We start from the raw sequence: 25093 nt of genomic DNA on the forward strand, positions 1-25093 counted from the left end.
TACAAATTAACCCCATGCTAACAGAATCAGTTACAGCAGGTGGAAAAAATGCCAAATGGTGTTTGCTTCCTCAATGGAACGCTTGATAGACATCCTACTACGCCATTTGATCTCCACCAGGACAGAGACCTTTACAGCCCCAGTAGTGAAATATATTCAAATCTTGCAAACGAAAAGCCCCCAAAAGCTTTGACTCTGAAATGGTAGAGCTCAACAGATACATATCTTTGTCTGTGTTATTGTGACCCAAACAACTGCGTGAAAAGATTTTCACTCCCAAAAGCTGCAACAGAAAGTGGCTATCGTTTCTATAGTGCATTTACACATTCAGCCCAGCTTTTGCCTTGCGTATCTTATACCACGTACCCTCCATATGCCATTTAGCACAACACTGTATACTGCCACCTTCTTTCTCTTTCCTATTGTGTATGGAAAACCTTTTTCTTAACCCCCGGCCCCTTGTGGTTTATAATCAAGTGTAAACTCTGTTTGTGTGTTGTCCTGTCGCACTGTTTGCTTTATCAAATTGCCCAGTTCGCAGCTTACCCTCCATGTAAAAGGGAAACTTGTCTCATCACACCTAGCTCTACCATGGTCTAAACCTACAAGAGTTAAATAATAACTACAATAACTAAACATGGACGAAATCAAAGACAGCAACACAGCAACGGCCCAAGTGATCAACCAAAACAGACAAGGAAGGTTGATGAAAGAAATATTTATACATACTTTGTTATCACTCCAATGATCTAAAATCGATACTCTCAGCCCTCCCACAAAGCTCCACATAACTCTACGACACCCCACCGGTTCGCTCGAACTGTGGTTCCTCTCGCTCCGTACAGCAAACCCACCCTCCCCACCTCGGACCCCAGCGGGCCACGCAATTCCGCAAAGCAAAACACCCCGGCAACCAAGGGCGGGGCCACGGAACCCAGTACGACACGAACCCCGCCCCCCCACGACTTCCGGCAATCCCAGGAATTACTTGCCTAATCTCAGGCGCTACCAGGCAACAACACCTACGGCCATACCGGACCACACTACCCCCACCCCCCTTGTGAGCAGGCACAACTCGTTGGTGCAAATTTATATCTCCAGGCCTCCTCGCCAAGTCTCGAAACCCCCTCACACGCGCGGCCAACACAGCGCCACCCCCACACGCACCAACCCGCAAACAACCAACCCCAATGACCTCATAGGAGGACCTCCACCACCCGGAACTCTGACTCCCAAGAAAACCAAAACAGACCCCACCACCGTGACGCTCAGCTGCAACTCTTCCGCACACCCCCACTCGCGCCCCACCTAGCACGACGCTGGCGACCACCCAGACTCCCTCGCACCGCAAACGAACCAAAACACCCACACCACCCACATTCCCCGCTCACCGACCACACACCTACGACGCCCGCCCCAAGAATATACAATCCGGCCCACTTAAAATCTGCCAGCGCACGGCAAGGTCCCCCTGCTCCAAGCACAGCGCTGTCCAGAGCGCCCGTCCCCTGACAGTTTAGCCACAATGTCCACAAAGCCATCAAGAAATATGAGTCCAAGAAGGAGGAATGCACCGAAAACACGCCACCAACCGTACACCCCTCTCCGCGCCACCCTCCCTCAGCGATGAAGCCCCACCTCCCAACAGCACTTTTTGGTCTAAAACAGCCAACGCTACATCGCGTGTCACAACCCACCTCACCTCTCTGCGCGGAAAGCCCCACCAAACCACCCAACAGACCGCCTCCCCATAATACCATACCCCGACAGAACACCCCCCACGCCACCTCCCACTGGACAAACAGCCCCCCCCACCGGAAAACTCCAACCCACTCTCCTCCACCCACACCCTCTGCTCTTTTCTCGCCAAGAAAACCCACCGAAGGGACAGAAACGAGCACGCCACAGCCCGAACCTTTCAAAACGAAGAGGAAACCACGCCAAACACACCACACCACCACCACATGGACATCAACACACCGACCAGGGCCCCCCCCGAACACTCCATACAGCCAGACACGATCATTGCAACCAAAACACCCCCCACATCGCCACACCCTAACTCCCTCAAACCTCTCCCGTCCACAACAGCAGCCCCTCCGGAGCATGGGTCCGTCCGCTGGTATACCATACCTCAGCCACCCATGGACAACGACCCGGAACACACGACCCCCAGGGCCCCTCAATGGCAAAGTTGGCTCTGTCCACGACACCAGGTGAATCGGTCCTGGGAGTGGCCTAGCCAGTCTCCCAGTACCCTGAACCCATAGAACAATCTTTGGAGGGAGCTGAAGATCCGTATTGGCCCAGCCAGAACCAAAACCATGAAAGGATTCGAGAAGAGCCCTGTCACATTAGGGCAGGACCCACAGACAACCCCGCCAAGAACACACCCCAACAAAAGTCTGGGCCAAAACGATCCCCACTCCCCTCGCAACCCAGCTCGCGCGCCAAGGCCAAAGCGCCCCCTTGGTCCCAAGCCAATCGCTCCCACGCCACCACCCACACAGCCGCCCCCTCCCCCCCCCGCCCTCTGCCTCACTTCCCTCCGCTCAAACCACCAACCACCCAATGTTTCTCCCCTCGACTCTCTACACAACCCAATAACTTAAAATCACACACTCTCTTGAAGTACTCAAATCAACCAAAACCCCAACCCGCCACCCGGCAACCGAAAGCCAGAACCCGGCACAAACCCACCAAACAACCCACCCCCCCCACCAACACCCCCCACCAACCGCCACCAGGACCCACGACCCCTCCCCGGTCACCAAGATATAGACCAACCCCCATCAAACTCTCACATAACATATATAAAACTCCACTCAACAAACGCAAATTGTGATTTTCTGGATTCTATATGTTTTCTAGACTCACTCCCGCCTCTCACCGCCATCGCCAGACAGGTTGTACCCTCCAGCATTCACAAATAACACACATCACACTCGGAAACACCACACCCACTCAAGCCTCTCTCTCCAGTAGGAAACCTGCAACAAATCCATGCAAGTGCAATAAACATCACCCATAAATAAACTTGAATATATACGCCCCACTGTATGTCTCAGTATCTCTTGACCAGCCGGGACAAAGACGCCGCTCGCACACAATACTAAACCGCATGCTGACTGCCCCCACCGAACACAATGATCCGCAAGCCAGAGACAGTCCCGTGCCCACCCAGCACTTGAATGTGTGTCATTTTCGACCAACATCCTTTTAGAGCCATTTGGGCCAGTTTGTCCAACCAGCCCTCACAAAATATAAACAGAGCCACGCTCGTAACCACCGCCAGCCAGACCTCCACATCCGCTCTCTTCACCTGTGGAGCATCTGCCCACTCCCTCACACAACCAAGCGCAAACCCAGACGCTGTGACTGAGCTTTCCTACGTCTTACAAATCGCCTTATAGCTGCCGGGAAACAAACTCTAACTGGGCCGTTGTGGCTGTCTCCGCCTAAACGTGGTCCGCACAAAAGTGGACCCCACCCCGCCACCGACCCACACCACCCCACCCACACACCACCCGGACCAACACCACCCCACCCCAGAAACCAAGTGCACCGCAATCCGTATGCATTCATCCCTCAAATTTATCCCCCCCCTCCACTCTTACCACCCCAGACTCCACAAGCAACCAAAGAACTTCACACCTCATCCAACCCAAGCCTATCCACCCACCACCGAACACACCAACACACCGCCTAGAAATTCTCACTACCATCCCTCCTCTCTCCCACATCCCACCCACACCCAGACTAAGGCCCAACCCACACCCGCAGCTCAATAGACGCCCCCAAAAAAAAACACAAACACAACCAGCAGCACACCACCCCCGCCAAGCTCCGTGCGCATCTGAAGTGGCCTACGTTGAGCGTAAAACGTGCCATACTCTCATACCCCCAACACCCACCAGGCCACACATAAACAACCAGACCTCTCCCTCTCCAACCTCTCCCTCTCGGGGCGCAACCTTACCTCACAATCTGTGAATCAATACACCTCCCCTCAGGACGAGCCATTAATCCTTAGCAAACACCCCACCCCACCCTCAATACCCCCCCTGCACATGGATGCGAAACTACAGGCTATGGTGATTTGAGAAAGTCGGCCTTGCCTCTTGCTGCACAGTTAGTCTCTCATCAAGTGATCATATATTCACCCATCAGACTATTCTCAATTTAATCTTTCTTTACTAATATCCCAAAATAGTCTCGATTTAGAATGGCCATTATCAAATGGGCAGGCAACAGTGGCAGGGGAAAAAATACATGTCATCTGTATGCACTCACGCAATAGCGAATGGAGGCGGCGTGCTTTCCCCCACTTTTGTAGGCTACTTCGCCGAGCTGTGCTATTAACATGAGAGCTGAGAAATACATAAAATACAACACGATATTCACTCCCCAGCATAACACCACTGTTTAAGGAGCATGCTCTCGCTGCCGACAGGTGATATCCCGCACAACTGTTGGCCAGGGGCTCTCCAACCTTGTTCATGCAGCTACCCAGACTTCATCTGGGAAGCTAAGTGAAATCTGTTCGGGAACATCGATTGTAACATGTTTTTTTCAACGAATATATATTTCACGAAACTGTGACAGGCCGTCTGCGCGCACGAGAAAAGGATAAAGTAGAGATGAGGATATGGAAACGCATGGTATAGCTAAAGGTCATGTGTCACCCAATTAAATAGGAAAATATAAAACATGACCTATTGCTAGGCTATTCAAAATCAAATGCACACATTTTTGGCTACTAAACCAATCAATAAACAACAGCATCGCCTAGGGCTATACGTTCTCTCCGGGACTCACGGATATACATTTTGAAGGGCAGTAGCATAAGGTAACCAGTCCCATCCAGTATGCATAATAATACAGTCCACACTCAAAGGCGATTACTCGAATTTGTTAATTTTGGAGTATAGGTACACCAATTAAGTACCAAAGACAATCTAAATCAGTTGTATGATGTATAGGTGAATTGAGTATTGTATAATAACAGCACAATCATAATTTAAATTCCGTTTTTTTTTAAATAAACATATGCATATGCATAAATCTAAAAATACTCGAACCGATAAGTGCGTCTCCCGCCAGAACAAATCCAACTACTCGGTCAACCCTCGAACCGACCTTATTTACGCTTCTGACACCCACCTGCCCCACCACCACCAGATATTTATAACACCATAGCGACTCCTCCCGTCACCCTGCCCTGTTATTTCTTTCCTGGCCCCATTACCTGATCCATTACTCTCATTTGATCACGCCGGTACTCCGAGCCTACCCTCCCTACCCTAACAAAATGTTCACATCCCTGGGCATACCTCTCGCCGCTAGGAGATGACCTCTCCTCTCTCCAAACCACAATGCTCACCCCCAAAACAAGACTCACTTTATAGGTAATTCTCTGTTTACATACTCTAAAACACCCATAACACAATATCTACGGTAAGCTCAAACTCTGGCAACAATCCGCCTGCGCCCTCGCCTCCCCACCTGACAACTATAGACCACCTACCCATACCCCAACAACTTTCGCACCACCCGCCTACGGCAAACATACGTCACCTGTGACCCATTGCCCAGCTGCATAAACCACCCTCCTCTCCGATAAAGCCACCCATCCCACTCTGGACACCCCACCACACAGGTGAAAACTAATACCCTCAAAAAAGGTTACCAACCTACTCCTCTCTCACTGCTCAACCACTCAACACACACAAGTAACTCATACCATATAACTCACACCCCGTCGCAACTCGACATCACACCACTCCTCATAGCCCCTGCATCGACCATCCAGACTCGACAGCCCACCACCCCAAATTCCACACTAACACACACATAAGTCGACATCATCTCCGACCAACACTTCCGTTCCCGCATAGCAAAGCCCGCTCGTGACCCCAGTACTCGTAAACAACATACACACTTCATAATGCTATTGGTAACTACAAACACGCCTCTCAGAGCACAGACACCTGGCTACAGCAAAACAAAATGTACCGCCCGAAAAAAACGCACTCGTGTTCTAAGCCCGCCGCCCTCTACCGCTGCCCAAACGCACCAACCACACAGCTCAATAACCACAAACCGACCGGTAACCAAATCAACCCAAACTCGAACGCCCAACTACCTCATCCAATACAAAAAACAGGCCTCCAACACCACTCAAACAGCAATCAATAACCTCGAAAACCCACCCCCCAACCATATCTCACCACACTGGATCCAATGAAGACTCCTCAACGCTGCGCACCCCCTCACCTATACTACTCTCCGGACTCCGCAGACCGGCCGACCCAGCGACCCGGCCCCCACAGGAAATGCCACGCACCACGCGACGCGTCTACCACACACCGCCTCCCCTTATATACACCTCCAACAGACCTACAAGCTACAGCTTGGCCCAATATACGTCCCACAGCTCTCGCTCGACTCGCCATAGCGGACCAATGCCCTGCCACGCCCTCCTCCGGACATCCTACACACCCCTCCCGAATGTGTCTCTAAACGGCCAAGCCGGACAAAGACAACACCCACCCCCCCAACAAAAAAACGCCAAAAACCACACCACCCACCCAGCCACCACCCAGAGACAGAACCAACTCCAAACCGTAAACCACAACCAGACCACAACAACGACGATCGAATAAAAATACCCCAACCTTAACATCAAACAACCCCTGCAATCACATACCAAGTCCACCCAGCAGCCTCGCAACGCTACCCAATAATACTCAATAACACTCGACACGGACCCCTCACAACCAGCTGCTCTACATCTGGGGACATACATACACAAAATCACCAACCCCAGAGGAAAAGGGAATACCCCCCCCACACACCCCCCACACCCCCCCAACCCCCACGTAGAAAACCCGTTACAACACTAACCCAAACACCCCCCCCCCATGAAACAAACCCCCAGTCACCCTGACCATCAATAACCATAGAAAAACAAAGCCTCTTATGGTCAGGGCGTGACACCAATAATAACTGTAATACCGTAAAATATGCCATTAATGTACACAGTGCCACACGATTTTGGTTTGAGTTCCATGAGATGATGAGTGCCACGAAGCCTGGTGCCTCGTGACGTTCTATGACTACAGCCAGACAGGACCAGCCAATACATAAGTAGCATGCAACACCTATAAAAATACAATACACAGATTAATTCACAGCAGAGATCTGTGTAAAATAGCACTACACAGAGGCGTATATAAAAAATGGTAATAATGACATTAGTTGCAGCCAAAATGCCATATTGTATCTGACGTGGAAGTGAGTGTGTGTGTGTGTGCGCGTGCATGGGTGCGTGAAGCGATACATGTGTGTATGTGTGTGTTTGGTTGTAGGATCCTTCTCCTCCCACACTTCAGAGGGATTTCCTACACAAATATGTGGGTTCAAGACACTGTCGACTACAGTGTGTTCACCATCAGTCTTTTATCAAAGAAATAACCCACAGTGCAACGCAGGGCCAAGAACACATATAGAAACACACACATTCCTATTACGTAACCAACACACACACACACACACACACACACACACCACCAACACACACACACCACACCACACACACACACACACACACTTGTATATCTGAGACTGGGGGTCACAGAGGTGCCTGGCCAAATACCTAATTGAGTGTTAAAAAAAAGACAAAAAAACGAACATCAAACATTCCAGGGATGCTTCTGGAGTTGACCGGGTGATGCCTTAATATGGAAACTAGTTCAAATGGGGTCTGACTATAGGCTGAATGGACGACCCATAAACTTCTCTGCAGTTAGATGGAAATGTTAAATAAACACTGTTTTAGGGGCACACATGGAGGGACACAGCAGACAGAGCTGCCAGCATCTGGCCACTTAACACACACTGTTTGCACGCACACACGCAGACACCACACACACACACACACACACGCGCGCGCGCGCGCATACACATGCGCTCACATACACACCCACACAGCCACACACACACACTCCTTCTTCTCCCTATATTCCCCCATTCCTTTCTCTGTTTCCTGCGAGGCTCTGTCACCACTTAGTAAGTGGTTGTTTGTGTTGTGCCTGTCGGTGGCCCATCTCCCCATCTTAGTGGCACCAGGAACAATAGGGTCAGGAAGAGTGGACCCCAACCTGGGTATGGGCCCAGCCCACAACTGGACCAGACCAACCTATGCAGTAGGAAGTGCACCGAGGACAGGAAGACGTACAACAATGGAAGATAAACTACTGTGTGTAAATATAGAGCATGTGTGTGTGTCTATGTTTGTATGTGTGAGAGACAGAGAAGTTGTGTGTGTGGGGGAGGGTTTTGTGTGTGTGCCTGCTGGTGCGTATTTACTAATGTATGCGTGTGCACATAATGCCCGTGCTGGTGTGGGTTTGATACGTGTGTGTGTGTGTGTGTGTTTCTAAGTGTGTGTGACAACATCACTATTCATTCCCTTGGGCCTGGTCAGGCGAGTCCCACCCTTCCCACACTAGCATCACCGACTCTCTGTATTGTCTTGACAGTTACTACTGGAGCCCGTTTATCCATTATTCATCGTTAGAGAAACAGAGTGAAGAGACAAAACAGCCACCCACGGAGAGCAACATTCCACAACGGTACCGACACGGGATTGTAGGAGACGGATAGAGAAAGTGAGTGAAAAAGAGAACTATTTAGCATGCCTCTCCTGAATGCTATCAAATGCTGCAGATGCAATAAGGCCACTCAAACTGGCTGCATGACCAACAGACAAACTGGTGGCGCAGGGCAGGGCATGGCAGGGATAGGAGTGGTGTGGTACCGTACCTTGAAGAAGGCCTTGATAGCGGGCACATGGCTGGCACATTCCGTCCTGCGGTATTCATCCACGTTTGGCCCGACCTGGAGACAAACACAGGAAACACACAGGGGGTGTTAAGCTCTTTTTAAGCCAAGCCTCTGTTCACTATCAGAAAGTCTACTTTCAGTCTTTTGTCATATAGGTACTGCATGTACACCATTTGACAATGTTAGAGAGTAAGCCTAAAGTTATTAGCAAGTTACATATCTTACACGAGATAATTAAGGTACACTGACATTTTTTGGAGGTACAGTACGTTTCACAATTTTCAGATTTGTGTGCGTGTGTTTTGTATGTGTGTGTGTGTTTTGCTGCCTGACTGGTTACAGATGCACCCCTGACCCCACCACAACATTCCACAAGGTCACCATAGAGACGGGACCAGCGAAACACATTGTGAACATTCTAAGCATCTGCTCCCCTGCTTGTGTGTGTGTGTGTGTGTGTGTGTGTGTGTGTGTGTGTGTGTGTGTGTGTGTGTGGGTGTGCGTCTGTGCGTGCTCATCGGTCAAAATATTTGGTATCAGGGCCTGGCGTCCCGAGTCCGCAAGTTCACTGACACATCACACACATTGACCCCTAACCAACGGGCCAATCAAAACACATCCAACAGTAGCTAGAACCAGTGGGAGACGACAGCTTGAAACAGCTTGCCTATAACCTCTGATACAGGGTCAGATATTTTTCCATCCTCCTAATGGTTAAGGTTAGGTTTGAGGGTAGAGAATCTGATCCTAGATCTGTGGTTATGGGCAACTTCTACCTCAAGCATCATGTCATTGGAGTTCATCGGGTAACATACTGTATGGCATATCCATACGACTGTATGAGAGGGCCATGCTGTAGTGGATGACACTCACCCAGCAGATCATGGCGACCCGAGGGCCTCCTGTCTCGGCTGAGCCAGCCCTGCAGAGCCCATACAAAGGCCTGGCTATGTGGAACTTCCCTGACAACTCCACCACTCCACCCGCTGTAAGGACATGAACATGGAGAAGCAGAGAGAGAGACTACAAAAGCTCAGAGAAAGACAGAGAGGGAGAAGAGAGAGCTTAATACAACACCAACTTCCGTCTTTATCATTTAAAGGCGGGAAAGTCACAAAGAACAATGAAAGTGGAAAGCTTAGAACTCGCCAGTTAAGCTTTAAGAGTCATTTCTATGTCATCAGGCAAGCCCATGACAACCCACCATCTCATCATTGCTTCTGAAATGGAGTTCTGTGGTGAGAAAGCATGTAAATTGCATTCTGAAACATGCATTTATTGAAATGTGATTTTATCTCCAGATAAATTAAAGCGTAATGATTGCACCCAAGATTGGCCATTTTAATTTTATAGATTCAAATAATAATTCAATATAATATCATTACCCAACAATCCAATTTGGCCAGAATTGTTGATGATTAAGCAACCCACGATTCCCACACCCCATGCCACATCACCACCCCAACAACGCAGCATACAGTATCAGCATATCTATTGTTTTGACAAGATTAGTGATGAAGCTTGGCCTGGAGATATTTAGACTTCTCCATACACTATGTAATCAATTCCCTGTGAAATCTGGATTTCCCCCCCCCCACTGTCAGAGGTAAATGTAGTAATGATCGTCCCCTTGCCATGATCTACCATAAAGTAATTAACAAGACCCGCTCTGACAACTAGACACCGCTGTTCCTGCTGTACCGCCACCACTTCTTGTTATAACATGGTGCTGGTGTCATGTGTTTATTAAATAGATCACAACATTTCCTTTGCAACTTTGGGTAGAAAACCAATAGATTCGGCTCACGATGAAAATAAATTGGTGTGGTCATCCTCACAATTGCAAGCTCAACCAGTTTGTTAGGGTGGATTGGCATGGGGCTGTGGGGGGGGGGTCAGTGGGTGGCTATTGACACATTTTGGGGGATTCCTCGTCTTACTCATTGTAAGGAAGAAGTTTGGTCCAAATCGGATTTTGAGTACTATATTTATTATCTGAATCCTAAAAATATAAATAGCCAATTTGGGTGCAATCAATTAGCTTAACTTCTCAGATATCAAATTATATTTCACCAAAATAATGTTTCAGGAATGCTAATCGTATCTGTTACTAACTACAGGTGGAACTACCCTTTACCTCCAGAGTCAGCCAGTTTGAGGTTGTTGGTGACCCCATCGTAGGTAAATAGAGCCCTGTGGAGAGACAGAGAAAGACAGCTTAGGGACAGAAGCACAAACACACTACATCATCACAACCATGGATCCGGCGATTCAGTGAGCCAACATTTGGTTTGTTACAGCTTAGCACTAGTACCGCGTGGCAGGTAGCCTAGCGGTTAAGAGCATTGTGCCAGTAACAGAAAGGTCGCTGGTTTAAATCCCTGAGCCGACAACGTGAAAAATATGTTGATGTGCCCTTGAGCAAGGCACTTGACCCTAGCTGCCGAGTTGTGCAGGGTTCTAAGGCACTGCATCCAGTGGTGTAAAGTACTTAAGTAAAAATACTTTAAAGTACTACTTAAGTAGTTTTTTGGGGGTATCTGTACTTTACTTTACTATTTATATTTTTGACTACTACTATTTTTGACGACTTCACTACATTCCTTAAGAAAATATTGTACTTTTTACTCCATACATTTTCCTTGACACCCAAAGTACTCGTTCCATTTTGAATGCTTAGCAGGACAGGAAAATAGTCCAATTCACACACTTATCAACCGAACATCCCTGGTCATCCCTACTGCCTCTGATCTGGTAGACTCACTAAACACACATGCTTCATTTGGGAATTATGTCTGAGTGGCTTTCCGTAAATTAAATAAAAACAAGAAAATGGTGCCACCTGGTTTGCTTAATATAAGGAATTTGAAATGATTTATACTTTTACTTTTGATACTTAAGTATATTTTAAACCAAATACCTTTAGACTTTTACTCAAGTAGAATTTTACTAGGTGACTTTTACTTTAACCTGAGTCATTTTCTATTAAGGCATCTTGACTTTTACTCAAGTATGACATTTGGGTACTTCTTCCACCACTGACTGCATCTCAGTGCTAGAGGTGTCATTACAGACCCTGGTTCGATTCCAGGCTGTATCACCACCGGCCGTGATTGGGAGTCCCATAGGGTGGCACACAATTTGCCCATCGTCGTCCGGGTTAGGGTTGGGCCGGGGTAGGCCGTCATTGTAAACAAGAATTTGTTCTTAACCGACTTGCCTAGTTAAATAAAAGTAAATAAAAACAAAACAAGCAGTTTGAAGAAAGTTGCTAAATATACCTAGTGCAATTGCTAACTAGTGTTAGCGCAATGACTGGAAGTCTATGGGTATCTGCTAGCACCCAGATACCCATAGACTTCCAGTCATTGTGCTAGATACACATAAACTTCCAGTCATTGCGCTAACGCTAGTTAGCATTGGCTAGTTAGCATTGGCTCATGAAAATACCCCTAACATAATGGACATAGAGACATACAAATGGTATCCACAAGTTCATCTGACTCTGGGGAGGTAGAGAAAGGGCCTCATTGCCAAAATCCCAAAGTATCCTTTTAAGTCGACAGTACACGCACACACGCTCATACACACTCTCATATGCGTGCACGTACAAACGCATGCATGCACACACACCCGCGCACACACACACACTGTTGGCATTGGTTGCGCATACTTTTACCTAAATCCTAACTAGCATTCCCAGAGTGATGCGTGTCCAAAATGTGCCAGCAGATGAGCTCTGTTCAAGCATGACTCTCTCTCGCTTTCTCTCATTCTATCCCTCTCTCTTTCTTCCTCTCCATTATGCCCGTTCATTTATTTTTGACCCTTATTTTACCTTGTTGGCGAGGGGCCCTGCGTAAGACAGTGAGGCACTTATTACACAACATCTGAACAATAGCACACAGTGACATTGTTCCCTCAGTCTCGCCTGAAACCCATGTAAGCTATGCACGGTGCGCTGCAGGGTTTCCGTTCCACTCAAGAAAACCTGGCCTACTGCTCTCAGCTCAAGTCACACACTCTCTCAAAGATGACATTCGTACTGTAATGAGATCCCTGAAAATACGCAACACTACAGACACACACACACAAACACACACAGACACACAAATCAGAGATGGCTGAAGATGTTGTATAGTCATAACAGTAGGTTCATTCACGTGACCGAGGCAGGTAGCATAACCAAACAACTAAGTCCTATCAGACCACTTCACCAGTATCATCATAATATAAAATATGTTTTGCTGTCCCATGCACCGGATAGGTGCAGTGAAATGTGTTATTTTACAGGGTCAGCATAGTAGTACAGCACACCTGGAGCAAATTACGGTTAAGTGCCTTCCTCAAGGCCACATAACCAGATGTTTTACCTAGTTAGGTCTGGTGTTCGAGCCAGCAACTTTTTGGTTACTGACCCAATGCTCTATCCGCTAGGCTACCTGCAGCCCTACCTACCACAATGTCATCTACATGTATGTTAGCATCCATACACATACTGAGCAGCAGCACCACCTGTAGCACTCACTACACATTAGGGGCGAGTTTCCCAGACTAAGACTAAGCCTAGAGATTCTACATCGAAAATGCTTCGTAGTCCAAGTCTAGGCTTAATCAAGGTCTGGGAAACTGGCCCTAGATGGCCTAATTCAGTGGACACAAGAGGTAGGGAGAGAGAGAGAGAGACAAAGAGAGAGACAGACAGACAGACAGAGAGCGATAGTATGTTGGGTGTGAATATGTGTTTGGGGGGGATTTACAACCAGGACAGGAGGGTGTACATCTGTCCCTGCTTTAGCTCCTAGGCCTGCTGGGGGTGTGTCCCTGACATCAGGACCAGCAGGGGGGAGCACAGGGGGAAAGAGCACCAGGCCAAAGCTACTCATTAGTCTGGACCAGAACTGAGAGGCCTACCTATGTGAGCCGTGTGTACAGTGGGGAGAACAAGTATTTGATACACTGCCGATTTTGCAGGTTTTCCTACTTACAAAGCATGTAGAGGTCTGTAATTTTGATCATAGGTACACTTCAACTGTGAGAGACGGAATCTAAAACAAAAATCCAGAAAATCACATTGTATGATTTTTAAGTAATTAATTTGCATTTTATTGCATGACATAAGTATTTGATACATCAGAAAAAGCAGAACTTAATATTTGGTACAGAAACCTTTGTTTGCAATTACAGAGTCATAACGTTTCCTGTAGTTCTTGACCAGGTTTGCACACACTGCAGCAGGGATTTTGGCCCACTCCTCCATACAGACCTTCTCCAGATCCTTCAGGTTTCGGGGCTGTCGCTGGGCAATACGGACTTTCAGCTCCCTCCAAAGATTTTCTATTGGGTTCAGATCTGGAGACTGGCTAGGCCACTCCAGGACCTTGAGATGCTTCTTACGGAGCCACTCCTTAGTTGCCCTGGCTGTGGTTTTCGGGTCGTTGTCATGCTGGGAAGACCCAGCTACGACCCATCTTCAATGCTCTTACTGAGGGAAGGAGGTTGTTGGCCAAGATCTCGCGATACATGGCCCCATCCATCCTCCCCTCAATACGGTGCAGTCGTCCTGTCCCTTTGCAGAAAAGCATCCCTAAAGAATGATGTTTCCACCTCCATGCTTCACGGTTGGGATGGTGTTCTTGGGTTGTACTCATCCTTCTTCTTCTTCCAAACACGGCGAGTGGAGTTTAGACCAAAAAGCTCTATTTTTGTCTCATCAGACCACATGACCTTCTCCCATTCCTCCTCTGGATCATCCAGATGGTCATTGGCAAACTTCAGACGGGCCTGGACATGCGCTGGCTTGAGCAGGGGGGACCTTGTGTACACTGAGGATTTTAATCCATGACGGCGTAGTGTGTTACTAATGGTTTTTTTGAGACTGTGGTCCCAGCTCCTCTTCAGGTCATTGACCAGGTCCTGCCGGGTAGTTCTGGGCTGATCCCTCACCTTCCTCATGATCATTGATGCCCTACGAGGTGAGATCTTGCATGGAGCCCCAGACCGAGGGTGATTGACCGTCATCTTCAACTTCTTCCATTTTCTAATAATTGCGCCAACAGTGTTGCCTTCTCCCCAAGCTGCTTGCCTATTGTCCTGTAGCCCATCCAGCCTTGTGCAGGTCTACAATTTTATCCCTGATGTCCTTACACAGCTCTCTGGTCTTGGCCATTGTGGAGAGGTTGGAGTCTGTTTGATTGAGTGTGTGGACAGGTGTCTTTTATACAGGTAACGAGTTCAAACAGGTGCAGTTAATACAGGTAATGAGTGGAGAACAGGAGGGCTTCTTAAAGAAAAACTAACAGGTCTGTGAGAGACGGAATTCTTACTGGTGGTAGGTGATCAAATACTTATGTCATGCAATAAAATGCAAATTAATTAGTTAAAAATCAAACAATGTGATTTTCAGGATTTTTGTTTTAGATTCCGTCTCTCACAGTTGAAGTGTACCTATGATAAAAATTACAGACCTCTACATGCTTTGTAAGTAGAAAACCTGCAAAATCGGCAGTGTATCAAATACTTGTTCTCCCCACTGTGTGTATATATATATATATATACAGTGATCCCTCGCCACTTCGCGGTTCACTTATCGCGGATTCGCTATTTCGCGGATTTTCATAATGCATTTTTTTTTTTTTTTTGGTGCATTGTGCTCTGCATTCTGATTCGCTAAAAACTCACTCCCGCTTCTTGTATCAAAACATGCTACGAATTGTGCTATCATTTTGTCGTCTCGTGCAGTTATGTGTACGTACATAAAACAGCTTGGCAAATTTACATTAAGTTGGCCAAATTATCTTGTAATTTCGAACATCTCCTAAACCATAATGTCGACGAAACGGCCTACACGTGAGTCACTGTATTTGTATACATGTAATAGTTGCTAATTGTAAAAAAAAAAAAGTTTTCTATTTCGCGGATTTCACTTATCGCGGGTCATTTTCGGAACGTAACCCCCGCGATAAACGAGGGATTACTGTATATATATATATATATATATATATATATATCAATAAATAAATAAATAAATAAATAAGTAAATAAATGAGAGAGAATATGTGATCTCTATGCTCTATGAGCAAAACACCACAAACCATTCACCTCATTTTCAAGCCCATGAGAAACAGAGCAGAAACAGGTTACTGTTGAGATAGTGCCTGCCAATCTCTCTCCGACTCGGATTACTTTATGGAGTCACATCGGGTGTATAGTGTAGAGCATGACAGGACAGGTAACATTGAATATCACATCATTTGTTCAAGCCTGTCCCATTGAGACTTTGATAGACTTTTAAAAAAAAGAGCCCTTTCAAAATATCACCAGTATCAGCACATTCACAAATGAGATTACATCGCACATTTGCCTCGTGTCTATGAGCTAAGGACAAAGGCAATGACGTTTTGCTCTATGAATCTCCTATACAAAAGGCAGATACAGTACAGCCAAGTAGGACCTCTACAAAGACAGAATAGAAGACGTTATAATGAAGAGGTCACTGTGGCTAGTGCTGGCCAGAGGCAGGCCATTCTAAAAGACCTATACAGCAGCCCACAGACAATGAGGACATTGATTGACCCTTAAACCTCACCTCTATAAAGACCTCAGCAGACAGGCTAACGGGGTAACCATGTCTGAATTAGTGAATTATTGTGAAAAATGAATAAGTCAGTGTGCGTGTGCGTGTGTGCGTGATGAGTGATGAGGACCAGTGTTGGGGAAATTAGTTACAAAAGTAACATGTCACAAAAAGAACGATCTACAGTAATATATGACTTTTAGGAGTAACAGAGTAATTCAACGAGTTACTGTTATATTATTATATTGTTATATTATTACAGTTTAAGCAAATGCATCCATTACTTTCAGAATCATCTCTCTCAGCGTGTTATATATATATATATATATATATATATATATATATATATATATATATATATACATACAGTTGAAGTCGGAAGTTTACATACACTTAGGTTGGAGTCATTAAAACTAGTTTTTTCTTGTTAACAAACTATAGTTTTGGCAAGTTGGTTAGGACATCTACTTTGTGCATGACAAGTAATTTTTCCAACAATTGTTTACAGATTATTTCACTTATAATTCACTGTATCACAATTCCAGTGGGTCAGAAGTTTACATACACTAAGTTGACTATGCCTTTAAACAGCTTGGAAAATTCCAGAAAATGATGTCATTAGAAAATATTTACCAAGTAGGCTAAAATAAAAAGTAATAACGATGCTCCAGATACTCAACTAGTCTAAAGAAGTCCAGTTTTATTGCTTCTTTAATCAGAACAACAGTTTTCAGCTGTGCTCACATAATTGCAGAAGGGTTTTCTAATGATCAATTAGCCTTGTAAAATGAAAAACTTGGATTAGCTAACACAACGTGCCAATGGAACACAGCAGTGATGGTTGCTGATAATGGGCCTCTGTACGCCTACGTAGATATTCCATAAGAAATCTGCCGTTTCTAGCTACAATAGTAATTTACAACATGAACAATGTCTACACTGTATTTCTGATCAATTCAATGTCATTTTAATGGACTATTTTGTTTTTGCTTCTCTTTCAAAAACAAGGACATTTCTAAGTGACCCCAAACGTTTGAACGGTAGAGTATATATAAAACATGTTTAAATGATTATTGGGTTTGGGGCATCTCCGCCTTGCAAGTGGCTACGGAGGTGTGTGCTATGCCACTGCTTATAACTTTATGAAATAATATCCAGCTCAGACCTCCAGCTATGCATTTGGTTTGCTAACATGCTAGCTAAGTGGCTAGATGTCAAGAGCAAGCTTCTTGGTTACAGCAGAGACATTCAATCCCTTCCTGGATCAAGATCCCTGTTGCCTATACAGTGCATTGGGAAAGTAATCAGACCCCTATACTTTATCAAAATGCTGTTACGTTACAGCCCAAATCTAAAATGCATTAAAAAAAAAAAAAATCCCCCCTCATCAATCTACAAACAGTGCCCCATAATGACAAAGCAAAAACAGGTATTTAGACATTTTTGCAAATGTATTCTAAATAAAACACTGAAATATCACATTTACATAAGTATTCAGAGACTTGTCCTGAAGCCACTCCTGCGTTGTCTTGGCTGTGTGCTTCGGGTCGTTGTCCTGTTGGAAGGTGAACCTTCGCCCCAGTCTGAGGTCCTGAGCGCTGTGGGGTAGGTTTTCATCAAGGATCTCTCTGTAATTTGCTCCATTCCTCTTCCCCTCTATCCTGGGTAGTCTCCCAGTCCCTGCTGCTGAAAAACATCCCCACAGAACGATGCTGCCACCACCATGCTTCACCATAGGGATGGTGCCAGGTTTCCGCCAGACGTGACGCTTGGCATTCAGGCCAAAGAGTTCAATCTTGGTTTCATCAGACAAGAGAATCTTGTTTCTCATGATCTGAGAGTCCTTTAGGTGCCTTTAGGCAAACTCCAAGCGGGCTGTCAAGTGCCTTTTACTGAGGAATGGCTTTCATCTGGCCACTCTACCATACAGGCCTGATTCGTGGAGTGCTGCATAGATGGTTATCCTTCTGGAAGGTTCTCCCATCTCCACAGAGGAACTCTGGAGCTCTGTCAGAGTGACCATCGAATTCTTGGTCACCTCCCTGACCAAGGCCCTTCTCCCCCGATTGCTCAGTTTGGCTGGGCGGCCAGCTCTAGGAAGAGTCTTGGTGGTTCCAAACTTCTTCCATTTAAGAATGATGGAGGCCACTGTGCTCTTGGGGACCTTCAATGCTGCAGACATTTTTTGGTACCCTTCCCCAGATCTGTGCTTCAACACAATCCTGTCTCGGAGCTCTACGGACAATTCCTTCGACCTTATGGCTTGGTTTTTGCTCTGACATGCATTGTCAACTGTGGGACAGGTGTGTGCCTTTCCAAATCATGTCCAATCAATTGAATTGAAGGATGATCAATTGTAACAGGATGCACCTGAGCTCAATTTCGATTCTCATAGCAAAGGCTTTGAATACTTTCTTTTATACATTTGCAAAAATGTCTAAAAACCTTGAAAAGGTTAAAAGCAAAGCAGTTCGACACATACAACAACACAGAGTTACACATGGAGTAAAACAAATATACAGTCAATAATACAGTAGAAAAATAAGTCTATATACAATGTGAGCAAGTGAGGTGAGATAAGGGAGGTAAAGGCAAAAAAAGGCCATGGTGGCGAAGTAAATACAATATAGCAAGTAAAACACTGGAATGGTAGATTTGCAGTGGAAGAATGTGCAAAGTAGAGATAGAAATAAAGGGGGTGCAAAGGAGCAAAATAAATAAATAAATAAATACAGTAGGGGAAGAGGGAGTTGTTTGGGCTAAATTATAGATGGGCTATGTACAGGATTAGATTAAGGAAATGCGTATCTGGAACATGTCTACTCCTTATATCTAATTAAATGTCAGAAATCCAGAAATATATATATATATATACACTGAACAAAAACATGTAAAGTGTTGGTCCCAAGTTTCATGAGCTGAAATAAAAGATCCCAGAAATGTTGCATACACACAAAAAGCTAATTTCTCTAAATGTTTTAGCACAAATTTGTTTACATCCCTGTTAGTGAGCCTTTCTCCTTTGCCAAGATAACCCATCCACCTGACAGGTGTGACATATCAAGAAGCTGATTAAACAGCATTACACAGGTGCACCTTGTGCTGGGGGAAAATAAAAGGCCACTTTAAAATGTGCAGTTGTCATACAACACAATTCCACAGATGTCTCAAGTTCTGAGGGAGCATGCAATTGGCATGCTGACTACAGGAATGTCCACCAGAGCTGTTGCCAGATAATGTGACATTCATTTCTCTACCACAAGTCCCCTCCAACGTCGTTTTAGAGAATTTGTCCTTACGTCCAACCGGCCTCACAACCGCAGGCCACGTGTAACCATGCCAGCTCAGGACCTTCTTCACCTGCGGTATCGTCTGAGACCAGCCACCTGGACAGCTGATGAAACTGAGGAGTATTTATTTTTGTGATAAAGCCCTTTTGTGGGGAAAAATGTATTCTTATTGGCTGGGCCAGCTCCCCAGTGGGTGGGCCTATGCCCTCCCAGGCCCGTCCATAGCTGCGCCCCTGCCCAGTCATGTGAAATCGATACATTAGGGCCTAATTTATTTATTTCAGTTGAATGATTTCCTTATATGAACTGTAACTCAGTAAAGTTGTTGAAATTGTTGCATGTTGAGCTCAGAATTTTTGTTCAGAATTGATAAAGACGTCCCCTGATATTGACCCTAACAGCCGCTGGATGCACGAACCGTAACAGCTTCTGGTTTGTCAGCATTTTCAACTTGCAATCTCTGAGATGTTGGTTCAGGGCGCAGATGTCTAGAATGAGGCGTAAACCCCTGTCCCTTTCCGGAACCAGGAAATATCGACTGTACCAGCCGTATAGGGCATCCGGGAAAGGAAAGTCGCCATTGGTAACCAAGCTTCCTCAAGAATGCTAGACGTCTTTCCAGGGAGTTTGCATGCAGCATGTGGCAATGCGCACATGGACTGGTTTGAGCGAGGGCCGCCTGAGCGTGTGAATATCTTTCAGGGAAATAGTATAACCACACGACTGGGGGCGTGATCTCGACCCCGAACCCGGCTTAACCATTGTAGTCTCGGTCGCTTTCTTAGCCATCTTACTCATTGCTCCAGAAAATTGAAGAATAACTAAGTGTTTGTGATTAGGAAACTTGTGAGAACAAATACAAACTTCAGCACATAATGTCAAGGGGGTGAGCACGCTCTACCTCTATGGGATAGTTTAGTTGGCGCAAGGTAAGACAGTCTTGTTTTCCAATTGTTTGTTTTTGTACCATGAATCGTTCCTATTCAAACCGAGCTGAAGAGCGGAATAATTGAAGGAGTGAATCCAAGCCTCACGCTTATCGCCTGCGGAAGGTAGGGCTTCCAGGGAGGCGCAGATCTCACTGGCCTTGTCAGGCGTGATTGTAGATCATTCAACCAACGTCGCGAGAGTGCGACTCCCAATAGTATGTTGTACCGAAGTTGACTGACTGACCCCTGTTAGTGTTAGCAGTGTGCTGGCTCAGCGTGTGACAAGGCAGACTGACACCAGCTCTCTCTGGGGGGGGGTTGTGGTGGGAACGTGACCATGCACAACACATTCAGTAGTCTGGCTTAGATTCAGCTCGTCTCTACCAAGCACAACCACCATGAAAGCCATGCACCCATCCATTGTGTCTGTCTGACTGAGCTTTGTGTCGGTCTGTCTAGCTTCATCATACGAGTGACCTAAGTCTCTGTTTCCCACTTGAGATCAATGTGAACGACTTTGGTGGAAATCTTGCCCTTGGCTGCTCCACTCTGATTAGTGCTAGAGGCATTCCCAAAGGTCACAGGTCACCGTCTGCAACAGGGGTCGGTTCAAAGGTCACAGAGGCACGGAAGGAATCGTGATTGCATGCACAAATTCTCAACCCACAGGGAGTTGGCGGGCTGTGAGGGTCCACAGTGTTTAACAGGCTTGCTTTGTTAAAGTCTGTGGGAGTCAGGCTCTCACATATAGAGATGCAAATTCAGGCCACAGACATGCTTCAGATGAAAACGCCACAAGTGAATAAACAGATTTAACGATACAAACAATGTATAATAACTCATGTTGTACTTCACATCGATAGGGTGTGGCTAAATAATACAGGGGTAGGCAACTATTTTTGTCAGAGTGGATTCAACATATTTTGCGATGGTGCAAAGAGGAAATGTTGCAGTTTTAAAGCTAATATCCTGCAATTCTACACTTTTTGCCATGGGGCAGGGGGGAAAAAAATATGGGATAGCTAATAGGATCCAGAGCAAGTTAGAGCTCTCTGTCCCTCTCTCGCTCGTTCTCTCTCTCTCTCTGGATTTACATAGTAAAATATGTCTAGTGGGATCTCTCTCACAACTTCAGATTTGCAACTTCTCTGTTTACACTAGCCTTGGATGTGGTGTGGCCAAAGCCACAGTACTACTTCATGTGTGGGGGTGCAGCTGTTAGCATACCGTATATACCATATATATAGGTAGTATATAGAGAAACAATATAACGATAGCAATTCAATACAGGAGCGTCTCGTCTAAACCATATTGCACAGTGTTGCACACTTGATTCATGCAATGATTCACAAAAATGTGTGGGGATTTTATAAGCCTTTCATTTAAAATGTAGCTAACTGAGAGAAAAAATACTGTCTACTAGTATTAAGGTGTTTCTCACAGGGACATGTGGTGTGGGAGAGCCGTTGTCTTTACACTGTACCAACGATGGATCAATGAAGCTTGTTCACTCAGGCCGTTTACCATAAAATAAAACAAAGTGTGAATTTAGGTCTACTTAACCATAGACACCAATGCAATGGAATATCAGCTGGGTCTGGTCTACTTAGTTAACTGACTTTCATTGAACCAGAAACAAAATGGCGGAACAAAACAGCGAGTGGGGTGTCTCACTTCCTTTGCCGTGTCCGACTGTTCCACTCAGGGTTTTGTGGTGTAGATGTCTCCCACACTACATCCGAAGGTCGTGAGAGACACCTCTTAAAAAGAGAGATTTGATTCTCGATGCGCCTCTTTACACTACGTACTGTATCTCTCCTGGACCTAGTTTGTGTCGTCTAGGTCGTGTAATGTAAAGATGTCCCGTCTTTCTCTTCACACATGTGGGTTTCCTGCGTGTACAAGGCTGATTGGAATAACAGACCAAGCTCTGTACAGCAGCCCACTTCTACGCCAGCCAGCTATGAGCTCAGACAGAGCGGGAGGGATAGAAAGAAAAAGAAGAGGAGGGAGGTGGTCAGCGAAAAGGGGAATGCTGGGAAGGAGAAAGAAGAAGTGGTGTTGAGTGGAGGGGGGGAGACCATTACCAAGGTGGCAGTGGAGATAAAGTGAGGATATGGAGAACAAAAGAGAAGGATTTGAAAGGAAGAGAGAGGAGAACAAGAAAGATGCTGTCATAACTAGGAACTTTGTCAAATATTTTTGTGGAAGCAATTAACAATGATAATTACATTACTGGAGCCAACAAAGCTAACCTCAATGCAGTCATAAACAAACAAGGCAAAGATTGAGCATGCACGTTGCCTTTGCACACACACACACACACAAAGTGATTTCAATGGGTCTTTCTCTATTCTGATTGCTTTATACTGCTCAATTCAACCAAAAATCATTTTTCAGCATTTTCATCAATTTCTGCATTTCCTGCACTCATTGGAGATCATTTCCACACTACCACGGCTACATTAGCTACTTCATGTAGTTCTGATTACCAACAATGACGAGACAGCCTACAGGGAGGAGGTGAGGGCCCTGGCGGAGTGGTGCCAGGAAAATAACCTCTCCCTCAACGTCAACAAAATGAAGGAGCTGATCGTGGACTTCAGGTCACAGCAGAGGGAGCACGCCCCTCTCCACATCCACATGAAAGTGGAACGCTTAAAGTTCCTCGGAGTACACGTCACTGACAATCTGAAATGGTCCACCCACGCAGACAGGAGCCTCTTCAACCTCGGGAGGCTGAATAAATTCGACTTGGCCCCTAAGACCCTCACAAACTTTTACAGATGCACAATTGAAAGCATACCGTCAGGCTGTATCACCGCCTGGAATGGCAACTGCACCGCCCGCAACCGCAGGGCTCTCCAGAGGGTGGTGTGGTCTGCCTACCCTCCAGGACACCTACAACACCCGATGTCACAGGAAGGCCAAAAAGATCATCAACGACATCAACCACCCGAGCCAAGGCCTGTACACTTCGCTATCATCCAGAAGGCAAGGTCAGTGCATCACAGCTGGGACCGAGAGACTGAAAAACAGCTTCTATCTCAAGGCCATCAGACTGTTAAATAGCCATCACTAGCCGGCTACCACCCGGTTAGTCAACACTGCACCTTAGAGGCTGCTGCCCTACAGTATGTACATAGACATGGCATCACTAGTCACTTTAATAATGTTTACATTCTGCTTTACTCATTTCATACAGTTCAAGTCGGAAGTTTACATACACTTAGGTTGGAGTCATTAAAACTTTTTCCACTCCACAAATTCCTCGTTAACAAACTATAGTTTTGGCAAGTCGGTTAGGACATCTACTTTGTGCTTGACAAGTAATTTTTCCAACAATTGTTTACAGACAGATTATTTCACTTATAATTCACTGTATCACAATTCCAGTGGGTCAGAAGTTGACATACTCTAAGTTGACTATGCCTTTAAACAGCTTGGAAAATTCCAGAAAACGATATCATGGCTTTAGAAGCTTCTGATAGGCTAATTGACATCATTGAGTCAATTGGAGGTGTACCTGTGGATGTATGTCAAGGCCTACCTTCAATCTCAGTGCCTCTTTGCTTGACATCATGGGAAAATAAAAAGAAATCAGCCAATTGTTGGAAAAATGACTTGTCAAGCACAAAGTAGATGTACAACTGGATATAATGTTTTTTACTGTATTTTAGTCAATGCCATTCCGACATTGCTCATCCTAATATTTATATATTTCTTAATTCCATTCTTTCACTTTTAGATTTGTGTCTTGTTGTGAACTGTTAGATACTACTGCACTGTTGGAGCTAAATATGTGTATGTGGACCAATAAAATGTGATTTGATTTGATTGACCATGCAGACTGGATGCAAGCGTCTCTTGGTCAAAGAACAACAAACGTGCTCCTTTAAGTGACAGGGTGAGGTGCTAGGTCTGTGTGGAAAGTGGCATGGAGAGGGAGCTGAGAGAGAGGACTTCAGAAGGGAAGTAAACTATAAAAATGGACGTTACACACAGCGTATCACATTTAACGAACCAAACGTTCAAATACCGTTATAGAAGGTAAAGTGAAAACCCGAACTGGTCCGTGCATCAATTCCGGTATATCGTTAAATACGGTATACCGCCCAGCCCTAACACACACACACACACACACACACACACACACACACACACACACACACACAGAGGGAGAGAAAGAGAAAGCCAGTAACTACACCAATGGTTTATTTTGGACAGCAGCAGAACCTGTAGTACCTCCAAACACGCTCTGCTCTGCTCGACGATTTCAAAGATGAACATGACAAAAGCAGATGGTGCAGTACAGAGCAGAGGGCTAAGATTTTACTTAAAGACACTCTCCAGGGATGTTTGAACTTTTCCTGTTAAAGTGATATCCCAAGTATAAATACAAGTACACACACTAAAGGGTCATTTTAAAACATTTTGAGCAGAATAGTTTG

The 25093-nt window shown here is 45.7% G+C and overlaps 1 protein-coding gene across 1 annotated transcript in view; it reads right to left on the reverse strand.

Annotated features, from left to right (window-relative positions):
• LOC111957906 (drebrin-like protein A) overlaps window positions 1–25093 on the reverse strand; it is a 69874-nt gene that overhangs the window by 13567 nt on the left and 31214 nt on the right. Inside the window, exons 2-4 of the mRNA XM_023979001.3 lie at window positions 10985–11040; window positions 9721–9833; window positions 8827–8901 (exon numbers count right to left, since the gene is read on the reverse strand). Of these exons, the coding sequence (XP_023834769.1) occupies window positions 8827–8901; window positions 9721–9833; window positions 10985–11040 (244 nt within the window). The remainder of the gene's footprint in view (window positions 1–8826; window positions 8902–9720; window positions 9834–10984; window positions 11041–25093) is intronic.

Source organism: Salvelinus sp. IW2-2015, linkage group LG33 (assembly GCF_002910315.2).
Source record: "Salvelinus sp. IW2-2015 linkage group LG33, ASM291031v2, whole genome shotgun sequence".
Taxonomy (NCBI): Eukaryota; Metazoa; Chordata; class Actinopteri; order Salmoniformes; family Salmonidae; genus Salvelinus; species Salvelinus sp. IW2-2015.